The 12303-nt window shown below is 39.9% G+C and overlaps 1 protein-coding gene across 4 annotated transcripts in view; it reads right to left on the reverse strand.

Annotated features, from left to right (window-relative positions):
- Positions 1-6990, reverse strand: part of LOC135512730 (phosphatidylinositol 4-phosphate 5-kinase type-1 gamma-like) — a 73073-nt gene extending 66083 nt beyond the window's left edge. For all 4 annotated transcript variants that reach the window (XM_064935046.1, XM_064935049.1, XM_064935048.1 and 1 more), the window contains exon 1: positions 6611-6990. In XM_064935046.1, coding sequence (XP_064791118.1) covers positions 6611-6731 — 121 coding nt within the window. In that variant the 5' untranslated portion in view covers positions 6732-6990. The remainder of the gene's footprint in view (positions 1-6610) is intronic.
- Positions 6991-12303: the final 5313 nt, after the last annotated feature.

The following is a 12303-nucleotide window of genomic DNA, read 5'->3' on the forward strand; positions in this document are numbered from 1 at the left end:
GTGCTTGCAAACATCTCTAATGTATCAATAAATATCCCCAAAGAGTGAAATTGGGCTGGGATTAATAAATTAGAAATTTCTTCACCCCATTTAGTTGACATGGACACTACACATTACTCATATTCTGTTCTCATGTCAGTGTTAATAAACTGCTAGTTATCTATGAAGCTATTTTTCATCTGTATTCCCTGAGCAGGCTAAAACAGATTAAATGCATCAACAACAGTTCAATACAAACGTACAAAATGAGACGGAAGAGTGGTATTAGGCTACATAGTTGTATTTGAGAAAGTGATCATAAAAAATCTATAATATAAAACTGCAATGGCCTGGTAGGCAAATACCTCTTCTGTCCCGCTTCCAAAAATACAGTCATAAGGAAAGTGATTTCAAAAAGAGCCAATCTACTATCACCAACATTGAAGAGATGAGCCAAACCTCCACAAACCTCATTTGGGGTTTCAAGCACTGTCGGGTAAAGGGATTTGGAGTCAGTCCACAGTGTTGACAGCTGAGAAAAATAAAAACAGGAAAAAACCTAGACTGTGTATTCAAATTCAGCTTGTGTGAAAGATTTAGAAAGCGTTCCGCAGGGATGCTGGCCCATGCTGACTCCAATGCTTCCAACAGTTGTGTCGAGTTGGCTGGATGTCCTTTGGGTGGTGGATTATTCTTGATACAAACTGTTAAGTGTGAAAAACCCAGCAGTGATGCAGTTCTTGACACAAGCCGGTGCACCTACCATACCCGTTTCAAAAGGCACACAAATCTTTTGTCTTGCCCATTCACCATGTGCCATGAACCCCACATTGGAGGTGTCATAATACCCATAAAATCAAGCGGTCACACGGCAAAATGGTTCCATTTGTGTTAACACCATTCATTTTTTTTTAGATACACGTAAAATATGGGCTGTGTCACACCCTGACCATAGAGAGCTGTCTATTCTCCATGTTGGTAAGGTTGGGGTGTTATTAAGGGTGGGTTATCTAGGTGAATTGTATAACTATGTTGGCCTGGTATAGTTCCCAATCAGAGGTAGCTGTTTATCGTGGTCTCTGATTGGGGATCATATTTAGGTAGCCATTTCCCCATTGTGCTTTGTGGGATATTGTCTGTGTATAGTTGCCTGTAAGCATTATTATAGCGTCACATTTCGCTTGTTCTTTAACTTTTCTATTCCAAAATAAAGGATGGAAACATACCACACGGCATCTTGGTCTACTCCTTATGACGAACGTGACAGGCTGTGTTTCGTGTAGGCTTACCCTGTCATGATGTTTTGATAACCATGTAAATCTATCTTTTGGACAAGGTGACTTTTAATCAATATATTTGGCTCTATCAACTCTCAGATTTGAAAATGCTAATTAGCATTGCAAAACTACAAATCCCTGCAAGCTCCTGCACGTCATTTCTAGCGGACACCTTTGCTAACAGGTATTGTGTCAATTTAAAACGTGCACAAGACAGTTCACAGAATTGTCAATTTAAAGAAATGTTGCTTATTTATTAATTACAACATTTTGCTAACATTAGATAGTTAATCCAGAGATTCTTACCTTTGACTCGATTCGTCAGTCTCGTCCAGATAATTGTGGCATTTTTTGTTCTTTATGATAGCCACATCAGCAGATATTTTGCATTTTATTTTCGGGGGGGAAAAACTGATAAAAGTCATCCTTGTCCTAAAGATTTACACAGTTACCAAAACGTCACACCAGGGTAAGCCTACATGAAAAACAGCCATTATTTTAAGTGTTTCTAAAATCCTCTATGGGAAAATGAATGGTGGAAAAACGATTGGAACCATTTCCTTGTTTGACCTCTAGGTTTTATGGGTATTATGACTCATACTGGTACTCTATAACTCAAAGTATGGGATCATGGCCTCGGTTGATAGCGAAACTAGCCTATGAGGATTTTTGCCGTCACTGTCTGTTTTGCTCAGAATTTCCACAGGTAGTAATGTATTTGTTGTTCACAGTCCAGGGCCTTAGTGAAAAAAAACGTTATGAAGTGAATACAAACATGACATTTTTATATAAAACATTGATATGACATGAAAATATCTTAGAAGGGGTGCTTATTTCAAAATTAACCAAGAAGTGGAATTCAAAATGGACTCCAATGGAGATCCATAGTTATTTAAAACAGCTTATTAAGTGACATTTTCAAAAAACAAACATGAAATCAAGTAATATAATACACCAAATGTATTCCTTAAATTCTGATTAGTGAAGAAAATAAAAGATTGCATGACAATCGAGCATCCTGGCATTGACACTCCAGAGAACAGAAAGCTCACTTTTGCAGCGTCACATCATGGATTCTCTGCAAGCTTTGTCAGCCTCTTAAGAGTGTCCACAAAAGTGTCTAGGAATCAACTGTTTTAGACCATCCAAATCTTACTGGTGAAGGTGACGATTGGATGGCTTTCAGACTTGTTGACCAAATGCTTGTTTGGTCCACTGCTCGGATTGAATTTTACAGCTTCGAGAAGTGATCCTTCCTCAGATTATTGACACAATGGTTGTCTTGTCATAGAGAAGGTGTATCTTTAAAGCAATGTGAAAGTGGACAAATCCAAATCAAGGGGATGAAATGGTTCAGCTGCCATGAACTTCAATAAACTCTTTCGGTTACTGGCCAAACACTCTAACCACTAGGCTACCTGCCACCCCTTTGCATATGATCACATGGAATAATAAAGGTCTTACATTCATAAACAGAATTAAGGTCTTAAAAATCTATAAGAAACATTCACTGATCATGCTGAGTTTGTTACTTCCTTGAGTAAGTACGGGTACCGCCCCAGTGACAATCTCTTTATCCGTGTAGTCTGCCCTGTGTGTGAAAGTGAACTGCAAATGTCAAGCCTGAGGCGATTTACAATCTGACAAGAAATGTCTATGAAAGTGCAAACCCTGTGCCACTGGTAGGGTATAATTCAATGAAACTTTTTTTTAACCATTTGACCTAACTAAAATTAAGAAGTTTAACCCTTCATAGGAAGGACATCATGACATACAGTGCATTCGGACAGTATTCAGACCTTCACTTTTTCCACATTTTGTTATGTTACAGCCTTATTCTAAAATGGATTCAATAAAAACATGTCACTCAATCTACACCCAATACCTCATGACAAAGCAAAAACAGGTTTAGGAATTTTTGATAATTTATAAAATAGAAAAACCTTATTTACTTAAGTATTCACACCCTTTGCTATGAGACTTGAAAATTGAGCTGAGGTGCATCCTGTTTCAAATAATCATCCTTGAGATGTTTCTACAACTTGATTCACCTGTGGTAGATTGGACATGATTTGGAAAGGCAATCACCTGTCTACACAAGGTCCCACAGTTGACATTGCATGTCAGAGCAAAAACCAAGCCATGAAGTCGAAGAAATTGTCCGTAGAGCTCCGAGACAGAATTGTGTAGAGGCACAGATCTGGGGAAGAGTACCAAAAAATGTCTGCAGCATTGAAGGTCCAAGAACACAGTGGCCTCTATCATTCTTAAATGGAAGACATTTGGAAACACCAAGACTCTTCCTAGAGTTGGCCACCCGGGGGAGAAGGGCCTTGGTCAGGGAGGTGACCAAGAACCCGATGGTCACTCTGACAGAGCTCCAGAGTTCCTCTGTGGAGATGGGAGAACCTTCCAGAAGGACAACAATCAGACGGACCAGATGGAAGCCACTCCTCAGTAAAAGGCACAACACAGCCCGCTTGGAGTTTGACAAAAGGCACCTAAAGGACTCTCAGAACATGAGGAACAAGATTTTCTGGTCTGATGAAACCAAGATTGAACTCTTTGAACTGAAAGCCAAGCGTCACGTCTGGAGGAAATCTGGCACCATCCCCTCTGTAAAGGATGGTGGCGGTAGCATCATGCTGTGGGGGTGTTTTTCAGCGGCAGTGACTGGGAGACTAGTCAGGATCGAGGCAAAAGATGAACAGAGCAAAGTACAGAGAGATCCTTGATGAAAACCTGCTCCAGGGAGCTCAGGACTTCAGACTGGGACGAAGGTTCACCTTCCAACAGGACAATGACTAAGCACACAGCCAAGACAACGCAGGTGTGGCGTATGAAATAAATATTCAAGATACTTGTGATTTCTTGGTTCTTTGAGGTACACTGCATTTTCAGATGAAGACAAAAGTATTATGATGAAGTTTGAAATATTTAATATATAAACACTCATTTTGCACAGCGTCACATCCATAATGAAGAATCTTCCTCTCTAAAGTACATATGACAATGTTTATATTTTCATCATTGTTGTCTGTGTGTAGCCAAGCCTAACTTTCAAAATGCCTATTCATATTTTACCCTAATACCCTGACGACACCTCTCACGTCGCGTGCGCAAGCTTTGCAGAATAAATTGAGGAATATATGTTATTCAATTATTGCACCCACACTGCTCGTGAGCATCTGCGTTGCCAAGGGCTAAAATAGAAGTCATTCCTATTTCTGACGCAGATCGCGCTGCAAGTCCTGCCTCTCCCATCTCCTCATTGGTTTATAGAAGCAGGTCCCCACGTGCCATCTCCTCATTGGTTATACCCACGTGGGTGAATGAAAGACGAACTGTTGCCGGTTGTCATGGTAATACTATGAAAGTTTAGATGCAAATCACCATATAAGTTAAATGATGAAAAACACTGGAAGGAGGAGATGACTAGAAACGATTCGGGTTGACCGTTTTTATGTGTGGATTAATTGTCGGAGTAGAGGACCTTGTGCATTTCAGGTAAAATAACAACCTAATGTTTATACCCCAGGACAAATTAGCTAGCAACAGCAAGCTAGCTAAATAGGACAAATTAGCCAGCAAGTGCAAGCTAAATTGCCATAAATGTTTAATGTTTTCGACCTGTCCCCAAATTAATGTCAATGGTTCAGAGTTTGTTTTGATATTTTAAGCTGAGTGTCATGATCACGTTGGGTGTAGGGGGACAAAATACATTTATGCACGATGACGCACGCCGGTTTGGGTTCCGTGTAAGACTGAGATTCACAGACTTTTGATGATTGCAATTGCAGCTATAGCCAACCACTTTTGGAGCTAACTAGTGCTCACAAATGATATACTGATGTCAACAGCAGATGGGAGTTATATTAATGACATGGCTAACTTAGCTAACTAACATTTCGGGAAAACAAGTTATATTAAGTGGCTAGCTAACTAGCGTTAGCAACATTTTGGTCAATGAGACAGAGCGAGCTAACCAACTGAACTAGCAAACAATATAACAAAAGTATAATTTCATATTTTAAAAAAAACACTCTGCATTTCAAGAATCACAGTTATAAGTATCCCTGGGGGACTTTAAAATGCGTTGTTGTATTTCAATAGTTAGCTTGTTCTGAGGTAAATTCTCCCTGACTATCTAGCTTTTATTTTGGTGATTGTTAGTTCTCAAAGATTATATTATTTAAAAATACATAGCTCTATTATCTTTCCAAAAAACATTATATTTGGTTTTAGTTGTTTTAAGTTTATACTGAAAGTGTTTTCCATTCTGATTTTTTTAAACACTGAACTTCAATGACAGAAAAACCCTGCAAACTTAATAACATGGTGTTTTTAACCTTTTAAAGACATTTGTTGAGGTGTTTCATGTAATAGTTCAACAAAATTCTAGTGGCTTACTGGTTGATTTCTGGTGTTTCCATGCCATTTCTGCCACTGTAGGCTGGTTGCTTATGAAATATAATGCCTGGCATATTGTTGAAGACTGGTCCACTACTCAAATAGATGTTTTATTATATATGGCAACAATAATTCAATATCACCTTGCCAAAGTCCGTATTGGCAGCCAAATTGGATTATGTAAATAAATATTAGGGCTGCCATGCCCTCATTTTTGGGCACCCCTTCTAATATCAATTAATACATTGCAAAGAGCATCTGTATTTCACTTTTTGAGCTGCCCCGGACTATCAGACCTGATTAGTTATATGACAAAACATACAAATCAAATGTCTCATGCTTCAGTAGCTCTCTACATCTTGTGCGAATGATTCAGTTGGAGCAGTAAAAAAAGCAGGATCAGGCAGACAAGTATTTCATCCTGTACTAGATAAGACAAATAGGAGGGAAAAGGCAAATAAAATAGAATTTAAGATTAATTTCCAAGATAGTAGCTAGCTAAATAATGCCGGTCCTATTTTACACACTACAGGGCAGCAGCACTGGCATGCTTCTTCATCAAGCCTATGGAGACTTGCTTCCTCTAACCATCCACGTTTACCACGACCCGGAGCCCCCCGGTTTGGCAGCAATACAAGCGGTGAAATGTCCAAGCTAAAACCATTGAAAAAGTACTTATTTCCCCCCTGTATGCAGTTCAACTAACGTGCTATTTAGTGGGTTAGTTTGTTAGTAACTGTAATCTCAATGACAACCGGCCTAATCTGATAGCTAGCTGAGTCAGTATGGCTAACAGTTAGCTTCCGTTCCATGCATGGTTTATTGGCTAGCTATGTTAACGTTACCTGGTTAAAAGTAGATGAATCACCGCCACGGCTGTAACTGCATCAATGTAGCTAATACAATGCCGGTTATAGATATTATCAATACAAATAAATGCTTACCCATGTCACTGTCCCTTCCGTAGCTAATTCCAATGACAGTGTCCGCATCCTCTGATGCTGTAGCCCCAGATAACGGTCTCGCCTCTGACAGCCCAACTGCTCCCTCGGCTGCTGCTTCCATTCAGACTCCCGGAGAAAGGGCGAGCCCTCCAAATGAAAGACCAACAGCGATGGCGCGACTCGGCGAAACCAAACGGTTGTTATTCGACGTCCTACAGCTAAACCATACGATGATATTAAAAAATAAATGTCGGGTGATATCCGTTATGGCCTAGGGCCAGGCATCTGTGCGGTGTTTATCAGCGCGTCGGCGGCACAAATCCTCTCAGTTCGACTGCACTTGCTGCTGCAGACACGGGTTTACCCTTTTCCGTCTGCCTCAGACTGATTTTTGAGGAACTGCTGCTTTCCATTGGCTTGGGTTGTCACTAGTTACCATAGCCGCAAAGTCAAAATTAGCTATAAAAATTGATGAAACGGGGTTTTTTGGTCTTAATTTAAGGTTACGGTTATCGACAGAAGGTTAACAAGTGTGATAAGGATTACAGTTGAAGTCGGAAGTTTACATGCACCTTAGCCAAAAACATTTAAACTCAGTTTTTCACAATTCCTGACGTTTAAGCAAAGTAAAAAATCCGTTTTGGGTAAATTAAGATTTTTTTTTTAAGAATGTGAAATGTTATAATAATAGTAGAGATATTGATTTATTTCAGCTTTTATTTATTTCATCACATTCCCAGTGGGTCAGAAGTATACATATACTCAATTAGTATTTGGTAGCCTTCCCTTTAAATTGTTGAACTTGGGTCAAACGTTTTGGGTAGCCTTCCACAAACTTCCCACAATAAGTTGGGTGAACTTTGGCCCATTCCTCCTGACAGAGCTGGTGTAACTGAGTCAGGTTTGTAGGCCTCCTTGCTCGCACACGCTTTTCAGTTCTGCCCACACATTGTCTATAGGATTGAGGTCAGGGCTTGTGATGGTCACTCCAATACCTTCACTTCGTTGTCCTTTGTTGCCTTTTTGCCACAACTTTGAAAGTATGCTTGGGGTCATTGTCCATTTGGAAGACCCGTTTACGACAAAGCTTTAACTTCCTGACTGATTTCTTGAGATGTTGCTCCAACATATCCACGTAATTTTCCATCCTCACGATGCCATCTATTTTGTGAAATGCACCAGTCCCTCCTGCAGCAAAGCACCCCCACAACATGATGATGCCACCCCCATGCTTCTCGGTTGGGATGGTGTTCTTCTGCTTCTGCTTACAATCCTCCCCTTTTTCCTCCAAACATTACGATGGTCATTATGGCCAAACAGTTCTATTTTTGTTTCATCAGACCAGAGGACATTTCTCCAAAAAGTACGATCTTTGTCCCAATGTGCAGGTGCAAACCATAATCTGACTTTTTTTATGGCGGTTTTGGAGCAGTGGCTTCTTTCTTGCTGAGCGGCCTTTCAGGTTATGCCGATATAGGACTTGTTTTACTGTGGATATAGATAATTTTGGCCCTGTTTCCTCCAGCATCTTCACAAGGTCCTTTGCTGTTGTTCTGGGATTTATTTGCACTTTTCGCACCAAAGTACGTTCATCTCTAGGAGACAGAGCCTGTCTCATTCCTGAGCGGTATGACGGCTTCATGGTCCCATGGTGTTTATACTTGCGTACTATTTTTGTACAGACGAACATGGTACCTCAGGTGTTTGGAAATTGCTCCCAAGGATGAACCAGTCTTGTGGAGGTCTACAATTGTTTTTCTGAGGTCTTGGCTGATTTCTTTAGATTGTCCCATGGTGTCAAGCAAAGAGGCACTGAGTTTGAAGGTAGGCAATGAAATACATCCACAGGTACACCTCCAATTGGCTCAAAGGTTGTCAATTAGCCATTCAGAAGTTTCTAAAGCCATGACATCATTTTCTGGAATTTTCCAAGCAGTTTAAAGGCACAGTCAGCTTAGTGTATGTAAACTTCTGACCCACTGGAATTGTGATACAGTGAATTATAAGTGAAATAATCGGTCTGTAAACAATTGTTGGAAAAATGACTTGTGTCATGCACAAAGTAGATGTCCTAACTGACTTGCCAAACTAGTTTGTTAACAAGAAATTTGTGGAGTGGTTGAAAAACAAGTTTTAATGACTCCAACCTAAGTGTATGTAAACTTCCGACTTCAACTGTAGGTTTAAAATTACTTAGCTGTACACTAAATGAAAATGCCTACAAAACAAACTACTTTGATTGATTGATTATTTTAAATGAAGAAAAACAGGTCAAAAAGATTTATCCACAAAAAGGGTGGGTGCATTGAGGGTAGATGACCCCTGTCCATGACCTTTCAAAATGAATGATGACCAAACGTACATCTATCTTACACAAATATAGAATACTCTCATACTAACATATTGATTTAACCCCATAAACAAAAGCCAGGGATTGCCTTGGATAGATCAGATATCCTTGGCATTGTGACAAGGTGCTGCTCCTCTTTCATCATTGAACAAGTTCATGTTGCAGAATGACTGACAAACACCGCCAGGTAGGACGGTAAAAAGGAAAATGGTTTTTGGAATTTTGTAGACTGGCTGGGCATTAAAGGGATGAAGGGACCCTGACCTTTGTTATTTTGTCATATATCAGGTTGACCCTAGTACAACATTGACCCCTAGTGGTCTGAGTATTCACTTTGCTCTCAGGCCCTTCTTATGACCAATTATGTTTTCTGTGAACAGGTCTTGTAAATGAATGTATTCTTTCTAGTTTATCTGCATACACCCAGTATTGTTCCCCCTGTTGATGATGCTTATTATGCATTATGGTTGAACCAAAGATTACATGTAACAAAAACATTTAATGAAAATGTCTAAATATATAGGTGAAATTAAATGACACAATGTATGTTGATGCTAATGCTAACAATGGTATAATATATTCAATTTGCTGTGGGCCAGTGGCTCCCAAACATTTTATAGTCCCGTACCCCTTCAAACATTCAACCTCCCGCTGCATATCCTCTCAAGCACCAGGGTCAGTGCACTCTCAAAATATTGTTTTTTTGCCATCATTGTAAGCCTGCCACACACACACAATACGATACATTTATTAAACATAAGAATGAGTGTGAGTTTTTGTCACAACCTGGCTTGTTGGAAGTGACAAAGAGCTCCTATAGGACCAGGGCACAAATAATAATGTAATAATCAATCATTATGCTCTTTAATTAGCCATCTTACATATAAAACTTTATTTGTTCATTGAAAATTGAGAATAACTCACCACATGTTAGTGAGAAGGGTGTGCTTGAAAGGATGCACATAACTCTGCAATGTTGGGTTGTATTGGAGAGAGTCAGTCTTAAATCATTTTCCACATACAGTCTGTGCCTATATTTAGTTTTCATGCTAGTGTGGGCCCGAGAATCCACTTTCACATAGGTACGTGGTTGCAAAGGGCATCTGTGTCTTAACAGGATACTCTGAGCGCAGCCCAATCCAGAAATATGGCAGTAGCTACTGATTAAATTACATTTTCACAGAACCTCTTGTTGCAATTTTGATGAGGCTCTCTTGTTTAGTTATCGGTAAGTGGACTGGAGGCAGGGCATGAAAGGGATAACGAATCCAGTTGTTTGTGTCATCCATTTCTGGAAAGTACCTGTGTAATTGCATACCCAACTCACTCAGGTGCTTCGCTATATCACATTTGACATTGTCCATAAGCTTGAGTTAATTTGCACACACAAAATCATACAATGATGGAAAAACCTGTGTTGTCCTTGTTAATACAGATAGAGAAGAGCTACAACTTCTTAATCATAGACTCAATTTTGTCCCGAACAGTGATTATAGTTGCGGAGAGTCCGTGTAATGCTAGATTCAGATCATTCAGGCGAGGAAAAACATCACCCAGATAAGCCAGTTGTGTGAGAAACTCACCATAAATTATGGTCAGTAAAGAAAACTCTAAGCTTGTCTCTCAATTCCAAAAAAGTGTCAATACTTTGCCCCTTGATAACCAGCGCACTTCTGTATGTTGTAAAAGCGTTACATGGCCACTACCCATATCATTATATAATGCAGAAAATACACAAGAGTTCAGGGGCCTTGCTTTAACAAAGTTAACCATTTTCACCGTAGTGTCCAAAACGTCTTTCAAGCTGTCAGGCATTCCCTTGGCAGCAAGAGCCTCTTGGTGGATGCTGCAGTTTACCCAAGTGGCCTCCAGACTCCCTGTCATGGCTTTTGCGCCATCAGTGCAGATACCAACATATCTTGACCACCAAAGTCAATGTGATGTCACAAAGCTGTCCAGTACTTTAAAAATATCCTCTCCTGTTGTCCTGGTTTTCAGTGGTTTGCAGAAGAGGATGTCTTCCTTAATTGAACCCCGGAAAAACGTGAGGGACATATACCAGGAGCTGTGCCATGCTCGCTAAGTCTGTTGACACATCCATCTGTAATGCATATAATTCGCTGGCTTGCAAGAAAGCAGTAATTGTTTCAAAATATCTCCTGTCATGTCACTGAAGCATCGTGAAACAGTGTTTGAAGAATTCATTGTCTGTATAGTTTTTTTGGCCTTTACCCCAGCGTTGTCCCAGCCATGTCCGCGGCAGCAGGAAGAATTAAGTCATCCACAATAGAATGGGGCTTGTCTGTCCTAGCCATTCGGTAGCTCACCATATAAGACGCTTCTAGCCTTTTCTTGGTATCTGTTGCTTTTAAACATGTCTTACTACTCGAAAGTCGTCTTAATCCTCTAAAAAAACTGGCTCATTTGTCAAATTGGAATGTTTTGTTTCTAAATGTCTGTGCAAGAGTGGAGGTTTCATCGAGTTGTGAGAGAGTACTTTTTCAGATATAACACACTGTGGCTGAGGAAAGGCACTACTCCCAATATAAGTGAACCCCAAATCAATATAGTTCTCATCATATTTGCACGTTTTCAATGGTCCAATGTCCCTGTCTGTTGTTCGGTGCTTTCCAGGGCAAGGGGGCGGTAGCTCTTCGGCTGCATCAGATTCACAACTGTCAGTGTCCATGCTAATCAAATCAAAGTGTATTTGTCACGCGCGCCGAATACAACCGGTGTAGACAGGTTGTGAATGACAATGTGAACTACATTTCTAACAACTAACCTGACCCATCCATAGTCCATCTAATTTGTTTCAATCTGATTAGGGTTCGATGATGTATCAAATGCAGATTCATCATGTGTGTTCATTTGGAAATATTAACTCAGTGGCCAACAGTCTCTCTCAATAGAGCAAACGGACGACAGGCAAGTAAGTGACTGGTTGTACCATAACATTTTTTGCTCTCAAATCCAGTAGAGGGCAGTGTAACATGTATTTCAGCAGAATAGATTCGCAAATTAAATTTCAGACACTACGATCTGATCCACTATCATATGAAGGAATGCTCTCAGGTGAAAATACATGTATTGCTTTTTAGGTCATTAGTAACTTGAATTAGTTCTTGTTGCATCACATGGAACAACCTTGTCCACATCAACTCATGGCAAAACATCAGTATAGCAAAACTCGTTACTAACAGGGACCATGATTTTAGTACTGTTCTACTTGTGTAGTGGGAATTCAATACAAAAACAGAAAGACGTAAATAACTAAAAACATTCCTTACCCCAGGACACTTCAACCGATAACTACCCCGGAAATAAATTAGCACTCTTATGC

The sequence above is a fragment of the Oncorhynchus masou genome, chromosome 24 (genome assembly GCF_036934945.1).
Source record: "Oncorhynchus masou masou isolate Uvic2021 chromosome 24, UVic_Omas_1.1, whole genome shotgun sequence".
NCBI classification, from domain to species: Eukaryota; Metazoa; Chordata; class Actinopteri; order Salmoniformes; family Salmonidae; genus Oncorhynchus; species Oncorhynchus masou.